The sequence below is a fragment of the Neodiprion pinetum genome, chromosome 6 (genome assembly GCF_021155775.2).
Source record: "Neodiprion pinetum isolate iyNeoPine1 chromosome 6, iyNeoPine1.2, whole genome shotgun sequence".
Taxonomy (NCBI): Eukaryota; Metazoa; Arthropoda; class Insecta; order Hymenoptera; family Diprionidae; genus Neodiprion; species Neodiprion pinetum.
In genome coordinates, this window is record NC_060237.1 from 18307531 (window position 1) to 18335529 (window position 27999).

Below are 27999 nucleotides of genomic sequence, written 5' to 3' on the forward strand. Positions count from 1 at the left end.
CGTATTCCGCTTTGGAATTAAAAACTGGAGGTAGGGGGGGCAACAAAATAAGAGGAACGGAAAAAAAAAGAAACCACGACTACGAGAGGAATAAAGAAAAACCGAGAGGAAGGTTGCATACGTATAGGAATGACCGACGAACGGATATCAACGTATGGACGGATAGGAGGGACACGCCTCCAGTGGGCCATTGTTATAAACGTGGAAATATCCTTGCGATCGTGCGCATCGTTTATTTCATTCAATTATTCTCTTCCTGCTTTGAATCGTGGCGCAGAGCTCTACCGCGCATTTAAAAGCATTTATTCTATCCGGTACACTGTAAAAAATAATTATGAAAAAATGGTCACTCGTGTGGAAAAATTTTTGCGGATATTCGATATGAGATAGCGTTAGAAATCCACCACGTATTTTTCTTGTCGTGTTTTAATGCTTGCACCGATTCGGTCTTATGACAGACGGTTCGAACTCGTTCAAGTTCAATAATCGTTGGTAGCTGATGATGCGATCGTCATGAAAAGTGAGCAAATAGATGAATTGGTATTGGTCTAATTTTTCAGAGGCTATAATTATTATTGAAAAAACGAAAGCATTTATGGTTTAACCACTAGAAGTGTTGATGATTTAGATATTTAAATTTCATTGTTACTTAACGTATTTGGAAGCATCGACAAAACTGACGTATTTTTCTCTTGAAGTAGATAACTCTGTCGAAAATACTTTAGTACAGACGATTAAGTCTTAAGGGGGTGGTATGGTCAGTCCTTACTGATTACATTTAAGTCTCTCGTATTTTGGTTATTATCAGAAGCTATGCATCTCAACGCAAAAACTCGCATAACAGCCGCATTTAACACACAATTCTGAACAAACACACATCACTACATTTCGGGTGTAAACAAAAATAAGGAAATGGCACGAAAAATAACAAGTTTCGATCACGATTTCGTATTTTTCATTCTGTATATATACATATATACCTTTCAAAATGAATTTCTCACGTTTTGCGCTATATAACTGTCATCAACGGATGTCGATAATCCGTAAATTGAAATAAGTTTTGAAATTTCTAAGCCTGCATTCACGTCACCTTGTATCGACTATCTCATCAATGTACCCCTTGATTCGTATGGAGGAAAAAATTTCTAGAAAGAAAGCCACCTTATACACCTTACGAAGGACTAAAAACCGAAAAGAAATGAAAATCAATTTGAAGAATATTTTCCTCCTCTACGTACGTAACGTGAAGAAATGTTTTAATTCGACTAAAGCGTAGTTCTCAGAAAAATTGGTCGATAAGTTCGAATAAGCTCCCCTCGTATTGTGTTTGGATAATCACTCATTGTACTGATGCGTATGGCGCGTTATATACGCGTTGGCAATGAATACCGAAGAAGCCTCGCGTCCCCCGAGTGAATGGATTCTCCTGCATTACTTATCGAACATTGTGTCGGATGGGTACTAGATGTTTATGTCTCTCTCTCTCTCTCTCTCTCTCCACCTCTCTTCTTCGTCGGCCCTCCTCTCATCACCGCGGTATTTCAACGTCGCGTCCCGATCGTCTCGTGGAGTTTCTTTCCCATTGCCTGCACCTTCGAGAAGACCGACTATTCGGATGTACATTGACCAAGGTCAGTTATTAGATTGTCTCTAACAGTCTGTCTGCACAATATATCATTGACGGTAATGGCCGCGAGCCAGCAAGCGCGACGTTGCGCAAACAGTCTGGTTTCTTATGCCCCTTTTTTCACCTATACAGCTTACATGAATTTCGAATTTGCACCAAATTTAATTGCCATCACACGCGTCGCGTTACCGTGCACTCGATAGAAGCAGTGGGACACAATTATCGATAAATAACACGTTTGTATTATTATTTTTTTTTTTTTTTCTACTGGCAAAATGGAAACGATTCGGGCTTATTGTTTGACGATGTTTGATATCGATACTGTCATTATTTCATCATGATAAAGATAGGTACGAAGTACTGTTTAAAAATACAGGGATCCAATATGCTGGAATTAGAAGCAACGGGCTTGGATATTGATGCTTCATTTCAAATCGTATAAAAACAGTTATAAAACAAGTAAATTGATTAGGATGACTCATTTTATTTAGAAGACTATTTTTAACAAACGCAATGAAACTTTTTTTTATCATCATAGCTAATTCCACAACGTTGCACCGATATTGATTATGATCAACGAATGGCAATATTTAAATGACTAATGATAGAAAAAAAGTCTGCTCGAGTGACTTTGTGGAAAATAACCTTCTGAATAATTTCAGTTACCACCTTCCAGTAAAATTCAAACTATCCTACGAGATTTTTAACGATTTTTAAATAATTTGAAATGAAGCATCGGTGCTGAAGTTTTTGTTTAAAATCTCGGTATTGTCTATTTTTTTTTTTTTTGTTTCTAATGAAACCTTCGAAGGCACAAATGTTATACTTGATAAATACTCATTATCCGACTCTCTCGTATTAAAATTAATAGAAAGTATTGATATTTGGCCAATTAACCTCCTATAAATATTCTCAACTTTCGAGGCTGCCGTTAGCCACAAAATAAAAAAAGACATCTTTGTTAAAAGTACTCGAATCGACTTCACATAAGCGTCACTAATAATCTTCCATTATGGTAATATTCATGCAAAGCCCCTCGTGTGAAAAGCGAACGTTTCAGGTTTCCGAACGCTCTTGTGTCACGATACACGCGAAAGGCAACCGATGTAGAGAACATACATTCTGCATAAGTACATAATACATGAACTACAACATAACAAAAATAAATTGTATCAAGCTTATTTTATAATCAATGGCAATCCTGATCAAACAGCATGCAAAGCCTGAAACTTCGCTGGGTGGACTATCTGACTGAATAAGGATTGAAGTGCAAGCGTGATACATGCAAAAACTAATGCTAATCAAGTAAGTTTCATGAAAATAAGAGTACATTGCGTAACAAGGAGGTAGACTCGGTTTTTTTTGGGCCAGGTGTAAGTTTGCAATATGAGCCGAAGACGAATATCGTAAACTAAGGACTGTGCTCGTCAATCTTTGCCGGCACTCGGTGCTCCGCGCCTCACCTTCGTGCGAGGTGAACACTGTACATTACAACCGTAATCCCAAAAACCACAATGAGAGATTTTTTTTTTATCGCGAGGTATGTATCCGAAAGAGTGGAATCCAATTGCGAGAGACGAAAGCCATCTGGTGGATTTATTAGTAATATGGCATTGCCTCGCTGACCATGCCATTCAGCTGACTTGGACTGAGACGGCTAAGATGGTAAGGTAGGCGAGGCAACACCCGCAATCTCGCGGTGACGGTCAGAATTACTACGCGCATAGTGTACATTCCATGTCAAAAGTCAACGTATTTATCATCTTTTTATAATTTTTACAACTAATGGAACTCATAGGCATGACTCGTATAATCTATGTTACTCGGGCAGACCCAAGGAACAATTTACTGCAAGTTTCGTGTAAATCGGTTCACTAGTTCTCGACTTTATCGGTAACAAAAAGACAAACGGACAAAGGATTTTATATGTGAGGCAAAAGTCAGTTGCCTCTTTGTAGCATACGATTGTTTGTATAACACGAGTCATTTTCGCGTTCTTTCACGAAGCGTGAAATTGAGGTTAGGGTCGCGTAATGTCAGATTTGCTTGCGAATGCGCATGCGCAGAGTACAGAAAAGACCACTCTTAACTCGTAGGACTTGAAAATGCTCTTTATTATACTGCACACATGCGCAGTCGCGACTCACTCTCACTATCGCTAAAACAGTTACTTTACGTACCGAACACAAGCGTAATAAAACGCGCAAAACATGCTTGCGTTATATAAACATACTCCCTTGAGTAAACTAATTATTCCGGCTTGAAAAACTATGCAATGATTGAAGTTTTATTGTTTTCACTGTGAGGCAAACGCATTATTCGTATAATTTTCATTCGTTACATGTAATTTTGCTAATTGTGAATCGAGTTTCTTCAAAGACTCATCTATTGTGACATATTGAGATTCTTTTTTTTCCTCTTAGTAAAAAAATGACTACTTTATTCAGTTTTAATTTGAAATGAATTTTTCCAAATTTTTCGTGAATTTCAATAATTTATGTTGGTTAACGTCAAATTCATCTTATAAACTTGATACTTTACAATTACATTTGGTTCCATACGTCTTTAGTCAAGCTTTAAGGATCCATAAATGATAAATAAACAATCTGCGTGGTCGATTCATACATTTTAAACTGCTAGCGGAAATGTTATCGCTTAACCAACACCGTTGCTGGATATGATAGCTAATGCAGCTTGCGAATTGCGATTAACAAGTGAAAGTGCGCCAACGCATAGGATTATATGGCATTCCTTTGGATGCTAGTAAGGGCGTTATTGCGGTAGATACAAGTTTAGCAACCGCATGGTGAAAGCCCTTGTTGAATTTTTACAATCCTTCAGTATGTCTACCCACACAGAAATCTTTATTCATCGAATCATTTGACGCTCATGAGAGATTTCACAGAACTTTGTGAGTTCGAAAGATTTAAAGAGACTTCTTCAACTTTTATGGTTTCTAAAATATCCCACTGTACACTACAATATTGCACCGCAGGTATAACTATTCCGTATCGTTGCTACGGAAGTTCCATAAGATTTTATGAAGCTCAAGAAAACTCATAGGACTGATCCGAATATCATAAAATTTCACGGGCCATCAAAGAAATCATACTTATAACAATTTTGTGAGATCTCATCAGACATTCGTAATATATTACGTCGGTTTTTAAATAATTCATATAACTAGGATTTTCTTTATTAAATAAACAAAGGGTAAGGGTTCAAATTTTGACGGTGCATCGTTCTTTCGTATAAGTGGAATTCAGGAAAGTTATTCATATCCCGAAAATCGTCAAAAAAATATGTGGTTTTTTGACAAGTGCGGAAAGTATCTCAACTATGCAGTTTTTGGCCCGAGAAATGCGGGAAATGTGGAAATAATAACACGTGTCAAGAAACCACACATTTTCTTGACGATTTTTGAGATATGAATAAATTTCCCGAATTCCGCTCCGAAAGGACGATGCAACGTCGAAATTTGAACTCCTTCCATTCATTTGTTTATTTAATATAGGAATAAAAAGAGTGAATTTACTCAGTCGGTAAGCTTAGGACTCCTACATGTCCCTGCGGCCTTATTTATTTGAAAAAATGTCGCTAACTAAACGAATAGACTTGACATTGCGATAACCAAAAAATGTATAATATTGACAAGTACATAATTTGCCCGGCGGTTCCGTGAATTCAGTTTCATTGAGGCTAAAACGAAGGACTTGTCCTACGGAAATGCGCCTGTTTGTTGTACGCGATGCGATGTCCTCCTCGAACTATAGCATATGCTAAAGTACAGAATCGAGTATAGCGTCGAGGTTCTTAGGGTGAAAAGAAGGTATGCGCTCGCCAAGCCTTTGTCTCCTCTCTCTCTCTTTCTCTCTCTCCCTCTGTCAATCCTTCTATTTCTCTTACTCCCGCTATCCCTTTGCCCCGCCTGCTTCGCTCGATCCTTCTCTTCGGAAAGAATAAGCCGATCCAGCTCAGCTCGTCGCAGGCGCAGTGAGATTAAAAAGACAGAAAAAGCATTGTTTAGACTGCACTTACACGGCCTGAAGTACTGCGTTTGAATACGAGGTGTACGATAAGTCGCCACTTTGGCTGTTTATCGTATGTCTTATCTATCCTTTATCCTTTCTCCCTTTGTACTCGTAATTATTTACCGCCCACAAGAGAAAACGGCGCATCTGAATTGTCGCAGATCACGCGAATCTTTAATACGTCTAATTCGAATAACGTTCATTACTCATTTGATCTGCATATTGTTATGTACTGAATATAGTAAACTGGGGTAAATACTGAGGTATCGCAGTACCAGTGTTTACTCGAATTTCGAAATGACGCCGTGTTTATTATTTCAAGATAATTAGTAAAGTTAATGCCGGTATAAAATATGTGATACTACGTGAGTTCATTTACCCTTTAGGTACTTTTCTTGTGATAGTCTGATTTTTAGACTGCTTTAACCTACGGCGATTACACAAACTGCAAATCAATAATTGATTCGAATGTTCAATTATACGTATTGCATATCGATATCATCATTCTTGTACTGGGTAAATTGAAGAAAAAAAAGTGGGAAAGAACTTGATTAGGTTGATAAACCAATCCATTACTTCCTCGTTATTCCTTTTCCGTACAACCGTTTCACTTTCGTGCAACGTCGAATTTAGTTTTCCTTATTTTCGACCGCTTAATTATCATGGCTCAATTGACCATGTGCATAATTCCTAAACCCGTAACCAATCCCTGTAACAGTTGGAACAGTTATGATTTATAAAATTGGATACTCCATTCACCGCAGGATATATTATTATATTTCAATTACGTGACATTTCAAACTAACAACGCATACCTACAGCGCGCTAAAAGATTATCGAAAAACAATAATTGCGTTCTTGTAAAAATAGTTATTTTTGTGGCAAATGCTCATAAAATAGGGATTTCTTGACGAGTGCAAAACGCACACGAGTCCAAAAGTCCCTATATAACGGACACACCACAAATCCTATTTTCTGCGCTACCTCTGTCAAAAACTACAAAGCAGTCGAGTTGTTGACGGAGGAAGCGCTGAAATTATAAAGCGCTGTCGAAGATGTCACATCGTTCTTCCGCCGACGATATAAGCTTCGGTATCCGTAATGGATAGGTATAAGATGCCGTATATAATACCAATACCGTTCTCGCAATTATTTTGTACCTACTATTGTTTTATGTGCGAGTACGATCTAAGTAATGAATCGAACGTGTAGAATTTATGTCTCTCATTTTCTCTCCTCTATAAGGTACCTCGTTTTATTCTTCTTTCATTGCCTTCTTCTATTATATATACCCCATGCACACTCGAGCGACACCCGATCGGTATCGCCATGACTCATAAATACGTACACTCGTATTGATTATCGCCCGAGCTGGCGGCATGCTGCAGGTATCCAGTATCGTTCATATACCTGTTCCATTACATTACACCCCTGCTTATTTATTCTTCGACAAATTTCATCCAAATTACCGCTTCGTCGTTTTCGTTTCATCCACGCCATGCAGCCGCTTCGCCTGCCACTGTCACACAACTCTCGCCGTGCTACCGTTCATTGATTTGTACCTAACTGTATTGGATAATTAGATTAACGAAACAGGCCGTTACGTAAGTGTATAAGCTTGGTCAATCTGGTAGCTCTGTTACGTAGGTATTCCCGAATTCGGTGAATCACCAAGTAGATTCGCCGCTGAAGAACCGAAATTCAATGTATGTAATACAAATTTAAACAAATTAAAGAGACAAGCGGTATGCGTAATGCTACTCGCGAGTTGTTTCAAAATACGTGATTTACGCAAAATTCTATTCTGTATTTCCGTTCGTTCGTCGTGATTTAGATACGTCGCAAAAACGTTCTACAAAATGTCCTACAATAATCGAATGAGAATAGAACGACTGCACGAGCGACCGGTATTTGAAATTCAAAACCGATGAATCGAAAACGCAATCAATTGTGCGGGCCTATTTGTGAAGAAAGGTGTAAAAAAACATGAATTGGTGTAGAGTCTGTTCGAAAAAGCTGACTTGACAAAAAGACGCCTAATTGAATGGGCTGTCCAATCGATGGATAGGAAAAACGACGAGGGGAATTTTCTGATTAATTCAAAAAACTATTAATCGATTAATCGCACAGGCGAAGTCAAGAGTAAAGATATACTCTTATTTTGAAGACATCGAAAATTGCGCGCCTGTTTTACGCAATCGGGTTGAATAATATAAATCCCTAAGTTAAAAAAAGTATGAAAAATTTGTCATATGTACACCAGGAGAAACATTGGAGTCTCGGCGTTTTATAAAACAATCAATTCTTGTCGAACAATATTTCTGGGCACAGCGAGTTTTGACGTACTTATTGAATTTGGTGCGGGGTTTGCCTCCTTGCTACTTGAACAGTCAGGGGAACGCCTACAAACAGGCAACTTGATTCGCTTTGGTGCACGCGTAGTCTTTTGCGTTCGTAAAAGCATTATTTATTATTAAGGCGGAGGAGCGTAAATATCTGCGGCCAGTCGTTTGACCGGGCGATAAGGAGAACAAAAAATAAAAAATAAAAGGAAAAACTAAAAATTAACTTCTATGTGTAGAACTTGTGCGCGGTTCTGGTGTACTAACCGAATACCCATAGCGATATACAACTGCAAGCCTATATTAATTTTATTGCTTCGCAATAACTACCTATATTGCATCGATTTCGGGCATTTCGCAATGTCCGTATATTCGCTGCCCCGTTGGTTCGATTCCAATATATTTCTCTGCATCGCCCGCGGATAACCGGGGATGATTATAATTATTATTTGTCGTCTTCCTCAAACCTCCAGGACTCTGTGGTTAGACTTATTTTACTTTTTAAAAATAGGTATTTACACGAATTGATTCGTTGATAAATTTTAAATGGTTTTCAATGGTTTCTATTAATAATAAATATTTCCTTAATCATCATATATATAATTTTTGAACTGAACTTGTTGAGCTAAATTCACTTGATTGATGTAACGAATCATTTCTACGTGTATACTTACTGAATTACAGTGCAGAGTAAGCACAACATGAACGTAATACGTAATAATGGAAATGATCGGAAAATTCTCGTCAGAGTATCACTATGCAACATCCTCGATTCTCCCAAAGAAGTAAATTTACTTATACTGAGAGGCCGGTATAATCAAATCAATCACACACTGTTTTTACAGTAAGATGAAAATCTGGGAAAGCTGAAAATTCTAAATGTAAATCCGTATAAAGTCACTGTGTAAAGTCGCATAGACGGGATACAGAAAGTTTGTAGATATCGGGAAAGCTCCGTTTGGTCAGAAACGATATTCCGTAGGTAAAATGAAATAGAAAACTTCATTGAATACCTAATTTTCATTGGACCTGTTCCACGCGTATAGGGGACGAACAGAATAAATTTCTGAAAACTCTTCGCAATTGTTATGTCGTTATTTCATGCAGAAATATGATTGCTATGTATTCTTATGATACGTAACTATGTAACACATTTCGCTACTTGTATGTAAATCTGTGCCCCGCTAGATCAACATGCGTTGTGATCACTCAAAGATCTGAATAGCAAAAATAGAAAAATAAAAACACCTACGTCTGCGAAATTTTAACACTTCCATTTGCAGAAATTTTGTTATAGCTCATTGAGGCTGCAGAACAACTAATTCTGCATATGAATTTGCAGTTGTTTTCAACCGATGAAACCATGAAGTTGCCGCATGGAAAAACCACGAAGCTTTAGTTGGAGTGACACACCACATTGAAAATTCAACAACGAGGTGATGATTATAAGCATAATCAGTAATATCATTGGTAACAGAAAATATTTAGAAAAATATCACCGACTTCCATTTCGTCTGTTTACGAATTAAATACATTCACGATCAGTATACAGAATGGAATAATCAGGTGGAAAGGAATATTCATGAATGAAACCTGCAAAAATTATGTGCGCCCTGCAACACAGATTTTGAAAAACACAACTCACCTGCAAATTGGTTCTGGGTTGTCGGATTCGGTAGGCGGATTGAGCAGGTTATTGTCATTAGCTCCCGACGACGTCGATCCCCTCGGCGATCTTGGTCCACCTTCAGCGTCGCCGATCAGGACCTCGGTACGGCCATTTTGAAAGGGGCTGCTCGCCCTTCTCTCGCCGACTCTAGTACCCTGCGAAGGTGCCGGGTGTACCAATAGATTGTTCGACTCCTCGGGGCAGCTTTGCTGTTTCTCTAAAGACTCCTTTTTCTCCTTCGCCGGCGCTCCCGAGTTATCCTCCTTTTCCTTGGCGAGCTTATTCGACGCCGGTGCAGGGCTGACCTGTACCTTGCTCGTTGCAACCTTTGGTACCGTCCCGTTGCTCAATTTTACCGGAAATTCGGTCGGTGGACATTCCCTGTGGCGAAAAAAGGTTTTTATAGTTTTAGGCTGATCAGGTTTGATGAGCATGTAACGCGATGATCCAAGAGGATGACGTGAATCTCAAAATGTTTACTGCAATGCGTAGTGTAAATTGTAAATTTATTATACGAAATACTTCGTTATTATTGTTTAATGTTGCGTCAATTAATGAAATAATCTGAATAGATGTTCCAGCTTTCTGGAACTCTAACTTCGACTTCAATTATTGTAGTACTTTATAGAACTATAAATTGCATAATATAACAGTCTCGAATATAACACCCCGGCAATTCTGAATTACACACGAATATGGAAATTTAGCTAAATCGTGCATTTTTGATTCGAACGGTATTTAGTAGATCGGATCAATCGTATCGCTATGGTGCAACTTGAATTTCTAATATTCGACCAGCATTCGTTATTCGTAAGTGAGAGTTACCTAATGCGTATAACGTATCTATACTTTACTCACCTGTCTTTGACGGTTACGGTGATTTGATTACTCGTTATTTCAGCACGAGTGGTTATCGTACTAGAAGAAGCACCTCCGTCGTTTATCTGCGACGTGTTTTCATCCTGAATCATGTAAAGATATATCTGTAGTTATAATGCGCATTGAAGGACGCGCATCGTTGTATAACTAATTGGGTAAATCTCGAAAAGCATAGCTGACGTTGTAAGTTATGTGATAGAAAACATAATTGAAATGGCCTGCAGGTACATATGTGTAGGTATATCATATCGCCAACAAGTTAATTTTCGAAGCCTGTGGAGCGTGCCTGAATTGCCCCCATTTCTGAAAAGTGCGGTAAAACGACGCTCGCGCATGCGCTTAGCTGAATTTCTCAATTTTACAAACCAGGACTTTCTCGGCGCATGCGCATTTACCGATAACTTGATTTTACGCACGTAGTTTAAGCACCGCCAGTGACGTCATTCGGCTGACAATGAGTTCAACTTGAAGTTTGCACGTTTAGAATTAGGCTTCACGAAGCCGAGCCTGTGCCTCCGGACCTATGGACCTCTTGATTGCCCTTGATCTACGTCTTTTAAATTATTATATTACGTTCGATTTTTGTTTCAAATCAAGCTTTCCTACACAGGTTTTGTAAAAAATAGCGTGTGTCAGGCGTGCTGATGGGTGATATCTGACTCGTGTATTTACAGCGCTCACCTTGGCTCATGCGGCGTTCACACTGGTACAACTCGTGCGATTGTAGCACTCGCTTTACGAGTCACGCTATAAACTTCACACTTATCGGAAATCACCCACTTTCCAAAGCTGTAACACACTACACTGTTCCCAAATCACACCCTGCATATGATGTCGCTCGCAAGTATCATCAGAAAGCAAAATACCCAGTAGTTTTCCCAACAAAATAAGCCATCGCGAAGTGAAATTGAACGAATCTTTCGGATTTATAACCATCTTGAAGCAATTTAAAATGAAGCATCGATATCCTACTTCTTGTTTACCATTTTAGGGTTCATTTTTTTTTTTTTAATCGTTAAATAAGTCATCGTACTTTACGAAGATATAAATTTCATAAACTCTCAATATCATGTAATGAAATTAAAGAAACGTTATCAAACTTCGTCCGACCAAACTTCTTGCGTTCACCTCGAAAGTGTAAGTTTTAATTTTTTTTTTTTTAGCACGAACACGTAGGTCACGACTTAGACTTCATACACACACAAATCGGCACCAGTCTTTTCTAGAAGAGATGCGACCTAGTTGACGGTAAGTGCGCCAAAGATTTTCACGAGGGTTTTGCCTGAAGCTGGTCGCGCAGCAAAAGAAGAGATAAAGGGGTAGGTATATAACTAGCTGTGGCGGAGAACGAGGGGTGAAGTAATTACGGAGTGAATAGAGGATGAAGAGGAAAGGTCTTGAGGACACCGGAAAGAAAGGGACTGATGAATTCGCACCAAAGTAGCCCCAATGGAATAGAGATGATGAATGAAAGTTCTATATATCCAGGTGAAGAAAAGTTTAATAAGCACGCGTTATGCAACACCGGATGTTTTTCACAGAGATCAATCAATGGTTCCGAGGGTGCTAAAATTGCCCGGGATATCAAAGTGACTCTCGTTATCGTACCGTGGATAACACGAATACAAAGCATCGTGTAAAATTTGACAAAACAAAATGTTTTGCGTCAGACACATATCTATTTTTAAATATTTTACTTACCACGATGAAAAAAAAAAATTACTTCGATCAATGATTCGTAGTATATTGATTCGAACACGCTAATTTAAATAGACCAGCAGCTATATTGTCAACGAGTTTTCGTACGCAATTAAACAAATGTGTTTTACTCAAATGAAATATTTTAATTTTATATTTGCCATCAGTGCAACGGGAACGAACGAACGGACGAAAAAATGCTACGCTTATACCTCGGTTTATAGACGGATATGTTGGCGAAGGTATCCTGTTCATTCTCCACTTTGTCATTCCTCTATTGTCCGAAATTACATCCAACTATGTATACAGGGTATTTTTTGTTGTGCTGAATTACCACGCTAACGGTAAACTATTTATTCTATTTTTTAAATTCACCGAATCTGATAATTTATTTGTGTTCATTTTTATTCAAACCGCAGATAATATTATCCGTGTAAAAGATATATTCACCTTCTGATGGAGAATAGCTTGTATATCTCGCGGCTGGATTCTTCTCAAAGCTGTCAGCCTCTGCAATCTCTCTCTTGCTCCTCTGGATCGTGAAAACACCAAACAAAATATAAGGAAAAGAAATAAAACGAAGAGTAAAATAATTTTAATTCATTAGATAATCCACGTGATATTCAAAAAGTCATGTTCCTTGACAGATGAGTTGGTTCAATTTTCCGCGACTCATACATCGTTAGATAGCTAAATACAGTAAGGTTCTCTTTCAGATTTTACCTTTCGACGGCGATGACCCAAGCATCCCTGATGCGTCCGGCATTCGGTCCATCCAACTCTTCTGCCAACAGTCAGAGAAACACAGGTTAAAAACAGTAACACGGTAGGTGAATTAGTTCAATCTATGAGAAGCAAAATAATAGTGCGTTGGAAGAGAGGGAAGTTCCTTGAAGTTTGCAAGACTCGATGAATGGTGACGCTGGTATAATGTTATCGTTAAATACAATTTTTCTAACTTGATAATGTATTAATTCAAAATTTTATCCACTCCGTGGTTATCACACGTCGGGAAGAACTTGGAAATTCTTCGAATGTGAAGGATTTCGACGCTTAGTACAATTGCGAGGACGCTGAGAAACTGTTCTTTATTAATCTGAAAGTGTTGATTTTTCACGTGACATATTACATGTCATATACATGATAATGAATTGATGTTGATTAGCTTGTGTGCAACTTTTTAAAATTAAATCACACGGGAACGATATTTGAAGCTGTGCAAAAATGATTGAGAAGTATCTTTTTTACCAACTCATTCAACACGAGTAGTAACTAATTATATTATAATTTACTATTTTTTTACACGCCTACGATTTATAAAGTTGTAATTTCTTGGATTTAACAACTTCTTCGTGTAATAACATTTCAATGTTCCGAAATGCATCCAAATTATTATTCTCTTATTCTTGAGTTGCTTTATATAAATTGCAAACCCCAGGAATGCTCGTTGGATTCAGAACTCATTAGAAAGAAGTCAGGAAGATCGACAGAAAATCAATATTTCCAAATGTCTACTTCAAGTCTTCATAAACAATAATACAACTGTTACTTGATGGATACGAATTTCACAGGTGATATTGGATTTTGGTGCGAAGTCAATTGTAGAATTTCAAAACTTATTGTGTAACAACATCTGCAGGCGTTTATTTTGAGCACAATCTTTAGCCTCACTAACTGCGTTACAAACGTCTTCGAAATCGTATGAAAAGTTTAAAGTCTCGCTCTTGAAGATCTCAGAAATTCTAACATTTAGAATCGTCCCTTTCAATTGTTTTTTTTCGATTAATCGGTAAGTCGATCTTTTCAATTAATCGTTTTTTCGGCTATAAATCAATTGATTAAAAAACGAATTATTCGAAGTCTGCCTCAATCGATTAATCGCTGAGCCCTGATTAATTCTAACATCAAACGAACATTACGCACGTGTTTTTAAAATAATCGATATAGAGTACAGAGACACAGTTGGAAGTGTGATAATTTCTCGAAACCATCACCTACAACAGCCCCTGCCATACCAACGCAGCATTCAATTAGCGATATTTTTTCTGACATGTTTCCCGGTGAGATTATATCACGTGGCTATACAGAGTGAATTTCTAAAGACTGCACGGTCCGTCGTCTGCTAAAATCTAATGCGCACGAGCTAAAATCCGAAAACGACCGTTTGCCAAGAGTACCGACTGCCTCTAAGCTCAAAAATTTTGACAGTTGTGAATTGAGCACAACTGCCACCGACAGTTCTGTCAAAATTCTTCAAGTAGCGTACATCGCGGCGAGCCGTCGTCTAAATTTACGACGGTTGGTCGCCCTGGCAAACAGCTAGTCTCAGATTGTAGCGCATGCGCATTAAGTTTTAGCAGACGTGCAGTCGTTAGGAATTCACTCTGTATACGGAATACGTGTGAATACTTCAGAATGCAAAGACCTATATCGCTGATCGCACAATCGACCCCATCCTCAAGGTCTGCATCCTCGTCGATGAATCTAATCGCCGAGAGGTCGAAGTATTTTTTCATTCCAAAATCCTCGTCACTATCGTCCAGATCGTTTATACACGCACTCGTTATGCATAATTCCTCCTCGCAGTTTGCCTCGCAGGCGTCAATTATAGTCGAGTCACTATCGTGTCTCGATCGTTTGCTGCACCCGCACCACATATCGCGTAGAGCCGAATAATCCACTAATAAAACGCCGATAGTTTTCTCCTTTTTGTTCAATGCGCACCGAAAACCAAGCGAGTACCAAAAACCGTCTACAAAAATATGTCACGCCTTCCTATTGAATCCCTAAAACTGATCGTGATCGCTCTTTCCATCTTCTTACAAAACTCAGGGCAACTTGCACATTTTTTTTTATCGCATCGCATTCGTGAAAATCGAAAATACAATATGACCTCATTCTCGAATGACGTTTTAAATGCAAATAAATTTTTTTCTATTTCGAAAATAGAGGAATTCAAGAAACGTCAGAGAATTTGAATGATAAAAAATGGTGTAGATAATATCGAAAGAACGTTTGAAAAACTTGCAAAAATAATCTGAACGAATTTAAAATCGTTATTCGTGTATAATGCACTGTTATCATGAATCGGTCTGCAGTGAAAAAGTCGAATTTTACAATGTTTTCATGGTCATTTTTAACTAGTATCCAGTCAATAATATGGTAGGTCAAATTCTTTTTTTTTTTTTAATTGTAACCGAATAAAAGGCCGACATGCAGCTTCACGGTAAAGTAACTCTCAACTTGAGGCATCGCATAGTTAATGCCTCTAAGAATGTCAGGGATTCCGATTGATGGAAAAAACAAAGAGAGAAGAAACAATAACAGAGAAGTGAATAAGAAAAAATGGCGACAAAGGAGGTGAAAAAAACGCTATAGGCGAATCTGTTGAATGTGCAATGTATTGATCGCAAAATAACAGAACGTTTCAAATATCCTTCATATCTGTGTCATATTCACGATGTTTACGCACGTACGCGGCGACAGATAGGCGTTGCCTGATGTTATACCAAATGATAAATCATGCGCGCAGTCCGACTTGTCGGTATGCAAAATACTGCAAAACACTGGCTACACTTCGCTCATTGCATACAAAAAATACGCACGTATCGACGGATTAGCGCTAGAAATTAGTATGCTGAAAGTATATTTTTTCGATGCACATGCCCGTATAATACGTTATTCTAGACACAGTCCTACTTTACTGTCTCAAAGCAACGATCGCGCGTCGGCGTTTTCTACTTTCAATTATTTGCCTAAATTCGAGGCAATTATGAAGGCTGGTTGGCCAAAAATTTACACTTTTTGTTAAGTTTATTACGGAACAGTCGAATATTGAGTAATTATCAAATGTGTAATATTCGTATGCTACGAAGATCTCTACAAAAGTAAAAAAAAAAAAAATAGATAATACTGAAATTATAAAATAAAAGCTTGGATATCGATTCTAAATTTCAAATCGCTTCAAAATTGTTAAAAATACAGTAGATTCGTTCGATTCCATTCTACGATGGCGGCTTGTTTTGTTCAGAAAAGTATTTTCTGTAAAGTCACTGACTAAGCGAGTTTTATTTTTTTTCAATATTCAATTCAGCAACATTCAGTACATTGCTGTAAAATCAAGAATTACACTAAAAAACTGAATCTGTACTAAATAGTCTGCTGAATAAAATGAGTCGTCGTAGAGTGAAATCGAACCAATCAATTATATTGTAAACTATTCTGAAGAGTTTTGAAGCGAAGTATCGACATCTAATTGTAAGCTTTTGTTTATAATTCCAGTATTTTATAATTTTATTTAGTTAAATATATCCTTGTTGCACATATGCGAGTATACACTTATTTACCGAATATTCAAAGTACGATTGTATCGTAATTAAAATAATAAATGGTATCGATTTTTGGTCGACCAACCTCATAACCTGCAACCCGATAATAACAGAATTCCTATAACTTTCTCCCCCGGAATTTTGATCGTTATCCAGTCAATTTGAGAATCGATATTATATACTTGCGGACAAAAGTCCGAGGTTGCGCTGTTCGAAAACAACGTTAGTTATCACCGACATTAACTATCGACAAAAATAAATATGCGTGGAGCAGCGAGGTAAATTTCAAATCTCAGATTCCCGTGTATTCGAGTAAATTGAACCGATCCTTTCGAGAAACAAAATCCCGGAACTAGGCTCAGGGAGGCTTGCGATGGTCGATTTCCTCCGAATATATCCGCGTGCGTGGGCACTAAAATCGGTAGATCTACACGTTCGCGGGGCGCGCAGAGAAAGAACTGCCGCAAAGGCGTCATACGTTTATATTTGGATCATAGTAGAATCCTAAATAAACTCGCGGGTAGTCAGTGTACAGACTGCGGGATAGTCGGGGAGGTTCAATGCACTTTGACTGTAGGACCTTTAAGTACGAGTCTTGGAGTTCCGATCGCCCGATGTGTAGGTAACGAACGGTGGATGCATGGGTGCAAGGATGTCGGATGGTCAATATCAAATAAGTAGGCAGGTTCCCCACACCGATAGGAAAAGCACGAGCTTTCTAGCGTGCGCCACTTGAGACCGAGTTGCTGAAGGCGAGTCCAAGCCTTGGGACCAGGATGCAAGAGGGTGGATTAAGCTTTACACGTGCTTCAAATAGTTTTATAATTATTATCTTGGGAGATTCCAAATTCACGATTCAGCGTATAAGCTGAGTGAGGATGTTCGAATCAGTTAAAGAGAACAACCGTGTGACGACGGTATTTTTCACGATAATCTTCGACGTCTTATAGAGACCCGAAATTCAATTACCGAAGGCATCTATCGATTATGCAATGAAAATATTCTATCGTTAATACTTTCTTTTGTTCGTAAAATCGTTTCTTTATTTTTTGTACGGAAGTATGTCTCATTGCGGTAAAGTTTATTCGTTTACCACGGTAATTTCAATAATACTTCTTACAAATGGTACGTACGAACGCTGTCAGAGTTATTGTTCAGATCCGTAGTTTATTACTCTCTAAATGGGAATCAGTTGTAAGTGTACCACTGGAGAAAATTCAAATTTAGAGAGTAAATGTATAGGATTGTATTATTGTAAACTGTTTACAGTTTTTAGTTATTTGAAAAATTGAACGACTTGTTGTATTTTCTAAATCGAAGATTTGCCATGTTTGTCACATCGTGTTGCGACGTCATGATATTGAACAAGGCTTCTGGAAAACGGAATTTGACAGTTTTTCATGTCCATCATTTGAATGCACAAAAAATTCTATAAACTGCAGATTTTGCCAGCGCGTCGTTTTCGAAATCATTGCGAAAGTGTGTATCAGGACAAACAGACCGACTGACATCTTTATAAAATCCTGTTTTCCGGATACTAAAATTTCTAAAACGTAAATATTTGTTGCAATCAGCATAATCGATTTTCGGTCGAAATCAACACTTTGCGTGTATCACCACAGGCGATGAAAAGTGACAATTGTAAGATCAGGGTTTGAAAAGTTGAACTGAATTGTAGTTTAGGAAAATATTTCTTTATTATTGAAAAAAGTCAAACCTGTAATTTAAATCAAAAAAAATCACTTACCATTAATTTTAGAAAAGTCACACGATTATTCTATTTCTTTAAATCAGAGTCAGCTTTGTTCATGACTGGATGTTCTACAGATACCTCGGAATGGATTTCGAGTAGAGTCGATATATATTTTCAATCAATCAAATAAATTTGTTGATCCTAAACTAAATTTGTCTTGTGTACAGCGTTTTTCTGATGAGCGGAATTTTAATGGAAAAAAATGATAGGCATGTATGTGGAAGTTGATCAGAAACGGAGCAGCAATGTAATATTTTGTAAATTATTACTAACCGAACTTTCTTTACCACAATTCGAGGCAGCCAGTGTTTTTTTCTTTCTTTGCGAGAAAACACTTTTATTCGAATTGAACTTGAATAAATTGATTTCAATTTTCTAAACCCCGATTTTATTCTATTGTTGTGTTTGACCAATTTTGCCATGTATTAACTATGCAAAATTAGCTGCGATAAAAACCAGAATTACTTTGTTAGCTAAAATAAGGGGGAAGAATTTTAGTTGTTTAGGGAAAATCCTGCGTAAGGTTGAAATTAAGAGGATACTGTAGTCAGTCCTTACCGACTGAGTAAAATTTAGTAGCGCTAATAACGCGAAGGGAAGGTAGTTCGTGAATCGCTGATGCTGTTCGGTGTAATGAAAATTGAAAAATTCAGAAAAATACGATAGCCAGAATCATTGTAATCGTCTATCCTCAAGAATTTTCCATGAAATTATCGTATAACTTTTAAATCTTGGTTATAGTCAACTCAAGGAGGCAACAATGTTGCGTGAAACTAAACTTTTTTTCAACATTTTTATTCTCTATTACATGTAAAATTATGCTTCCTACGTGATGTTCACATCAGTGGTGGATAAGCTTTGATAATGGTGAAAATAAGTGAAATTTAACGCGGTCGATAAGGAATGACTACGTTGTATAGTCTTAAGAGAAACATGTTTCAGTTAAAATAAAAACACGATGAAAGAAAGTATTCCACTCGGAAAAATTTAATTTTCATTGTTTAACTTTCCGTAGACCGCGTTTTCAATACTTGGTATTGACGTAGTTTACCAAAATGAAAGATTGACACGTTAAACGAAATTTTATGAACTGTGATGTTCGTGCAATTTTCTTGGAAACAATCTCCTGGTAATTCTCTTTTTCATGGCCAGATTTCTGAGTTAAACCACATGCTCCCATTCCAATACATGCGATAGTTGATATCGCTTTGTGTACCCCAGAGAAACGATGTATTTGAACACAAAGAGCGTGTATTGATAAAAAGAAATCTGTTGGATTCGACTATTGGAATTTACCAGAAACCGTCATATCCATTAGTGATGAAAATGCATTGCGTTGGCATTTAAAATTATTTTCATAAGATTCAAAGAAAACGCTTTAAAAAATTATTGCGGATTTGTTTCACGGAAATAAAAAACACTTCGCTGATTTCATCGCACGAAATTCCCTAGCTTAACAAAAAATTGACAAACGTTTAAACTCAATAATTGAAAACTGATTTCCCAGATTTTCGTCGTGAACAAAATTTCACGGCTTGTCAAAGCATTCTCTCATCGATTCCAAAGATGACTGTGTGTAATAGGAATCTGCTTGGTCATCTGATTTCATTAACTTCCCTAACGACATTATACGATACTTGATTTTCCAAAGCGAAAAGCAGGCCTTCGTTTGAAATGAAACGTTTGAATGATTCATAAGTAAAATAGATGAAACATTTTTTTCAATTTTTATTTACGAACAAACTTTTGTACGCTCTCTACATTTATTCGAATATAACAGAAATTATGTTCAGTTACAGAAATAAATTAAATACATACTCGTACATTGAGAGAATGCAATTTGAAGTTTTCTTTTTTTTTTTTGTTTTTTGCCGTAAAAATTTCTCCAAGCTTACTATTTCGTTACGCATTACACATTGTCATACGATTCGTTCTTTCTGCGGAATGCGATATAAATAAATGATCCGATCCTGCTGTGCAGATTTTTTTTTTAAATTATATAATCATCGTCGCGAGTTAATCTCAAAGAGAACAAAAGTATTACGATCGACGATTCGACGTATAATAAAAAAAAATAACATCAAAATTATACAGGCGTATAATGTGAATAATATAACCGTCACTCTACGAGTCCCCGGCTTCGTAGCGCAGGTGTCAGAGCTCCATGTATAACCTACTTGTACAGAAACTCCTATAAGTTATTTCATTCGATCAAACACGTGGATCGCGACAGAAGGCTCGCAGAGAGCACAGGTGTACTACAGTTTCTGTTGCATAACGAGTCAGTCAGCAGCTCTGGTTTGGCAACTCGTAATTTGCTGATAGTAATAAATATGACGATAGTTTTATGATTATTATTTTTAATGTTATTATTAATATTATTATAACCGCGAGTGGTGTTATTCTATTTTTCGCGTTTAAATTACGACAGCGCATATCTGAGTTCCTCATTACAAATTTCGTAATAATTCATTAAACGTACAACGTGACGTGATGCACATGAAACTGATTGTTCCAATGTCCTCGTTTCAGTTCCATGCTATATGATACACATATTCACCGCGGTATGTATAACGCAAATACATCGTTCTATTTAACGGTTCGCAACTGTAACCTGCCACTTCGCACAGGGAGTATTAGTGTAATAGACAGTAACCGTTGTACGTATCGTCGCGTACCCCTGAGTCTGACGATTTTTTATCCATTTTTTATAATAAAAAATACACCCGAGGGTTACACAAAATAAATCCTCTCTTATATTTGCCATTGACAAAAATTTTGATCTATTATATTTACTAGAAAATTCTGTGAGTCAAATGGCTGTCCTTGTAACAACGATTTAAACATTGTCAGAATTACAAGAAAATTTGGTAGAAGTAACAATTTACTGTAATTATAGTTGTCGATAATGGGTGTTATAGTTGTTGCTACAACAGATTTTGTTGAATACGCTTCATTGGCAAATCAACAATGATTTATGGCAATGGCTGAGTGAAAATAAAATAGAAGTGATAGTCTGACGGTAACCTGCACAATTAGATATTTTTCTCGAGGGTATTTGAAAGATATTCGGCGTAACGTTAGCGTAAATACGTGAACAAAAAAATTGACACATTTTTTTTTTCGAAAAATATGGTATAATTGTATGCGGTTCTTTTAGAACCTGGATCAATGTTTCGCCTCACTGGAAGCGTACGCATAATATTGGAATACGGTCCTGTGATGGAATGGAATCCTTCATTGTTCCACATTCTTGCATGAAATGTTCAATATTTAAAACTATTCGCCACTTTATTGATAGGTCCTTTCCGCTCTAATAATATTCTATACCTGATCATAACGTGTTCTATGAATTCTTAATCACGTGAAAAGTGAATAGCTTACTCAAAACAATTGCAATTAGATTATGCCTGAAGTGTTTAAAGTAATTCAAAACCTAGATAAGCGATGGAAATGAAAAATTTTTCACCGGCCAATTCAGTTCAAATAGCTAAAATATATTTAGTCAATATTCGATTGTATTTGATTGATTATTACAGACTTCCTACCGTCTTTTATATAGTAGAAAATCTAATATGTTACGTAAAAAAAGAGATGTCAATAAATGCGAGGTAAGCAATTGATTCCGAAAAGAAACCTCCAATACTGTTTCAATAATTAGTCGCATTTTCAGCGCATTCCTGAATTACAGAACAAGTAAGCCGAGAACGTCTGTTTCATACACATTTTCGAAAATTCATACTATAAAATTACTTCGAATACCTAAAAGATCATACAGAATATTCCTAGAGTTAGAAAAGAATCGGCAACTGCACTCGGACCAAAGTCTGTCGGATATTAGTCGAAGAACCGTTCATATTTACATATATAGGTATATGTTATACGTTAGTACAGCCGACTCGTCTCACGTTTTTCTCCATTTTTTCGCTTCGTCACTCGCAATTAGAATAACTTAAACGTAGCGTTGCCGACAGCGTCACAACGTGAGGCTCGAAAAGAGCTGTGAAAACGCAAAGCGTACGAGAATAAATCGATCGGTCCCTTGGAATGAAAAGTTGGAAAAAGCTAAAAAAAAAAAAAAAAAAAAAACTATTCGAAAAATTTCCAACAATGTTATTTGCGCCAATTACAGTGGACACGAATGAAAAAACAACCATGCTACGTAATAACAACAATCCTGACCAAACTCGAATAATACAAGCTATAATTGTAAGATGCCGATTCAATTCGAAAAAGGGTTTCACGATTAGAACGTTCAAAATGTCCAAAAGCGGATGTTTTTAATCCAATTCTGATTTTTCGGGGAGATTTTATTCGTCGCGAAGACCTCCAAAAATCGTCCGAAGAAAGGTTTCACGAATAGTTATCTCAAGAGTGGATAAAAATGGATTTTTTGTAGACATTTTACGAAGATCTGATCGGCAAGCGCGACGAGTCCCGCGAAAGCATTAGAATCCGATTAAAAACACGAGAGTTTAATCATATCGAACGTTCCAATAATAAAACTCACATTTTTGATATTTTAACTCGCATATCATTCGAATTTGCCTAGAATCATTTCCATTGCACAGTAGAGTCGCTGCCTCATTCGCTACAGATAGCGTCTCCAAGCACTTTTAAGCGGTTTCCCTCTTTTCCTAACTTTCCATTCGGGTGGTTCGCCGATTAATCCTCAAGCAAAGCTTGCGAATCGACGATCCGCACCCAAAATGAGTCGGACTTGACCCACGTGGCTTTCGAAAATTTTTCGGAGTTCATATCCTTCTCGAATCGAGCAAAGCTGCGCAATGTCAACGTAGATTCCGCATTGTCTGTGTTACAACAGCAGTAAGTTATTTTTTGAACCGATCGGCTGGAAGTCACGACGGCGGACATATTTTGTTGTGTTGCGTCGCGTCGCGTAGCCGCTCGTGTGGGGAAACCAGTTTTCTAACTGTATTCAATCGTGTATACATATATCGCAATGGAACGTTACAACCGCACGTCGGACGCGCGGGAAGAACTTGAGACCATAATACAGACACCTCGGCTCATTATTTCCCATATTTCATCTTCGACCTTTCTTCCATTTCGCAAATGCACCTAATTTTTCATTATTCTCATTTTTCTGGTACGCATCAGAGCTCCGACTTTTTCGACTATCCGAATTATCGGAACAACGCGGATCCACCGAATCCAAACGCTTCAAATTCGGATATTCGGACTATCCGGATAGTTCTAGTACTCGAGTACCCGGGTATCCGTCCGTACTATCCAAACTATTCGAATAGTTGCAGCGCTTGATTTGATTTGATACTTGAACTATCCGAATAATACGAATAGTTCGGTTTCCCGCGTGGGGTTCGTGTTCAGATATAGTTGCAGCTACGCGGTAGTTACGACTACTATTATACGTATACTATTGAAACTGTTTGCAAATTCACTAAAGATTTTCTACCCAGAAGTGGAGCGAGAGTAGAATTTCCGTATCTTATAAACCTGTGTCGCAAAAATACGCAAACGATTGTTTTTCAAATTTCTTACAATCAATCTCAAACATCACAGATTCAAACTTTACGAAACTCACTTACGGTCGATCGATTATCGGCGAGAATATGAATATAGTGATAAAGAAACAAGTAAAAATCTATATTTACTAAAGATTACATCATAGGAGAATCGTTTTATGTTGTGAAAATAAAAAATATTTCATTGTGAGTCGAAGTGTTTGAGAATGTCAGAAATGCGGCGTTTTTAGAATAATTTCTATACGAAAGAAATTCACCAGTTTACGACAGAGACTCGTGTTTCTCCAAGAATTAAACACCCTAGAGTCAAAATAAGAAAATTACACATCTCAAACTTACAATTAGAAATTTACAACTGATCTGGAAAATTTTGCGATTACACGAACGGTTAGTCGAGAATATACTTCTTTTAGACTCGCTGATTGTTGTTCGGTGTTAAAAAAAATTCGCTTTCCGTCTAATATATTATAGGGCCTACAAAAATGCACTTATGACGTATCAAGCGTATTACGAAGAATATTTGTTCCACTGTCGGCACATAATGAAAAATTAATTCCTGCCTAATTTCGAGATTGAAGAATTTTGGCGGTAGAAAAGAAAGGCAAAGGTGTGGTACAGGTACGTAAATACGAGGCACCAATATATATACACATATACGTTTTCAGTGATGTAAGTCACGATTAGAAATTGACAATCAGATATATTAACTGAAGGAAGGTATGGAATACAACCTGAGTATAATATACATAGTTGTATCTACGTAAAATACGTAATTAGGGGGAATATGTATCAGCATAGAAGCTAATTATTAAATACTCGTATACCTATACGTACGTATGTCACATATGTACATATACTGCACGCACATACGTATATGTATATATGCATTCGTAGTTATTTACCTGCAGCAGAAGGAAGAGTGCGAGAGGCAGATAATACGTTGATGACGTAACGCGGCTTTACAACGCCGTATAATTCCCCCGTGTTGTATACCCGCACAGTCCGCAGAGTGTTCAATATTCGTCGGAGGATGAATTAGTCTGTAAACCTTGTGTAATTTCAGTCGGAGATTTTTCAAACCTTTGATCTTTTTTCTCTTCTCCTGTTTTAATCGAACTTCTCTCCCTTTCTAAATCAATACTTCGTGATTCGGGCGGCGGTCGTCCTTCGAAAGATGGTGTTTTATTTTTTTTTTTATTTATTTTTTTTTTTAATAAAAGTTCACGAATACAATTGTCGCTGGTAAATTAAACGACGAAACATTCAAAACAACACCCGGGTTTCCGCCCATCGAACAACCTATACACAGCATAAGACGTATATTGTTACCAACAGATATGAATATACATATACGCGTATACGCGGCACCGTTCACGAAAGAATCGAATCACCGACAATTATTCACGATCTGCACCGTACGTGCGTAAATATATTTATTCCATGGCATGGAATCGCGGTTATGTATGGTTGTCTCTGCAGTGGTGAGATACAGGTATACAAGCACGTGTGTATTAAACGTGAATTCACTACAACGTCATCGCACTAATCAACGAGGCGCGAATCTCTCACCCGCAAGATTCGATTATACACACATTCGACTACACATGCGTCACTGTAATATTCATCACCGCAGCACCGACTTCCTAGTATAATGCGATATTCCTGGTCACTGTAACTCTCGTTAGCGCCATGCGGTGTTGTTCACCAGCCGGGATGAATTCCGGTTACGGGAACCGCACGCTTCCCGAAGGAGGGTGAAAAATTGCGAGGAGACGGGCTCGATCAAGTATCAACGGAAAATCGGCATCGCCGATTAAATTTGCGGAAGCCAAAGTCGCGAACGAGCGAACGAGTTGTTATATCCGAGACCGAACCAATACTGGATAACTGTATATCAACGTGCAGGCAACAGGCTTTCTCTCCCACCTTGTGTCCGCCGACGGGTCTCACCTCTTTCGTCTTTGCTTTCATTTTTATCCAATCCCCTCGAATATGTACGGGGACCGAGAGATTTTGCTCTTTTTTTCGTTTTTTTTTCTTTTGTTTTTTTTATCTCTATACGATCGGCGAATCGTCTTTCCTACGCACACCCCTCATCTTGCACTTACCGCATTCCTCTATGCCCGATAATACTAAGCCCAAATTTTATACCATCTCCCTGTGTTTTCAGGCCCGGTATAACGCATCGTACCTATGCTCGATGTACCGAGTGTTCGGTTTCGTATTGGATTATAAGTCCGGTGTAGAAAGGGATTTTTAACTTTTTACCCGAGTTCCATCGGCTGGCGGTATATATGTAGCGTCGAATAGTCACCTGATTTACCTGCCGAACACGAATACCAACGGAGAATAACGAACTTTGCCGAATAGTCTCTTGAGCGTTTGACTCTATACTTAGGTCTGGTGGTTGTATACGATTAAGGATACAAGCAAAGTTTTTACATATTCGTAAACATGCCGAAATCGTAGAGTCTTTTTTAAAACCCATTTCCGTCCCGTTGTATAAATACACGACGAAAAATACAAGTGGCAAAATTTTTAATTACCATACACTACATTCCGATCGATCGATAGCAGTGAGATGTGCCGATTTATCCCCCTTATGTCACATCGTTCAATATATCAATTAATTATTCACTGGTAAAAATTTAATTCTGATTTTTATTCAACGGTGAAATTTCATCCGAACGGAATCGGCTCGACTTTTACAGAAGACGACAAAGCATGTTATATGATAAATGGAAAGATCTACTGCTTTTATTATTTATTATCAAATTTTCGAAGTTACAAACCGCTTTGAAAACAATTTGCTATATTGTGAGTTACGCAAAGTAAAGGTTTCCAAGGTTGCTTGCTCGAAGATTTTTCATAATATCACAGTTTCCAGTTTCGAATTCACCCCGGTTCAAAAATGTTATTCGTATCAAATTCAATGCGATAGTCATCTTCGCTGGCATTTAAAAATGCGAAGGTACTCACAATTAACAGAGTCTTAATTCTGACGATTACATTTGACTTACAGACTTCAAGGTCAGAAAATGATTGAATTCTACGAATTAGAATAATTTCAAAATATATTCAAAGTAATCTCACCCATTTTGTTGCCACTTCTTCTCCGTACCCTTAAACATATCGTTCGGGATTTGATGCACTGTAAAAGAAAAAAAGAGAAAGTATGAGTGATTCTAACAGTGTGTAAACAATGATTTTCATTGATACACTACGACATCACATACCATTCGTATCGCTAATTATCTCTACAATATAACCGGTTTATTCGTCTTTAATCGAATTCTCGACCTATTCGGCCGGTTTTATTTTTTTTCTTGCACATTTGCATATACGTGAAGTTGAAAATTGAAAAGTTGCGAAACGTTGATATAGTGTAAATTCCGTTATATTTCAGAGGCCTTCGAATCGCAGGAAGGAAGTCAATAGAGAAAATAGTGCCTAATGAATAAGCAGGAATTTCAAACAGCTTATACTTACGCGGTCGAATGGATTCCTTAAACAATCTTTTCACGCTGAAGGTTTCTTCGTTGTTATTACTGACCATGCAAGGTTAACTCGCATGCGACTTTTACTTTGCATATATGTATATTCGCACTCGTTAGTTTGCAGATAGTAAGGACGCCGCGTGTTATTATATCCGTAGACCAAAATATATCTAGAGAGGCTTAGGTATGTGACGAACTTTGCGAACGTAACTTGGGCTATAGTCGTTAGGAAAATCCGAAAACCAGAACGTATCGGTACGTATATTGAAGAGCGTAACTGTTGTACCGATTTATAATTGATCTAAATATCATTCCAGGTGACGATGAGTAAAAAATTAACGCTTGTGAAGGAAGAATTGATTTTATGCCGATATCGAGATATTTGTGATAATCTCTATCACTAGCCAATTTACTGTTTTACACATTTCTAAGGGTTGACATCTTCAGATCAACTTTCCAGACATGTCAACATCGACGTGTGTTCACAGGTAACAAGTGCGGGTGCACTTTATAAAAAAAATTGAGAAACGGTGGCGATATTTGCGTGCGCAAAGTATAATTATGCAGGATGCATGTAAATACTGGAAGGAAAAAGCTTAGATATCTCCCTGAAAGCGTAATATATCAGTGCTATTTACGTACGTTCGTACATGTGATACGGGCGTTCG

General features: G+C 37.5%; 1 protein-coding gene across 1 annotated transcript in view; it reads right to left on the minus strand.

Annotated features, from left to right (window-relative positions):
* The window catches only part of LOC124222108 (protein PALS1), a 69363-nt gene that overhangs the window by 36631 nt on the left and 4733 nt on the right, over window positions 1-27999 (minus strand). Inside the window, exons 3-7 of the mRNA XM_046632721.2 lie at window positions 26928-26985; window positions 12970-13030; window positions 12697-12778; window positions 10528-10631; window positions 9646-10050 (exon numbers count right to left, since the gene is read on the minus strand). Of these exons, the coding sequence (XP_046488677.1) occupies window positions 9646-10050; window positions 10528-10631; window positions 12697-12778; window positions 12970-13030; window positions 26928-26985 (710 nt within the window). The remainder of the gene's footprint in view (window positions 1-9645; window positions 10051-10527; window positions 10632-12696; window positions 12779-12969; window positions 13031-26927; window positions 26986-27999) is intronic.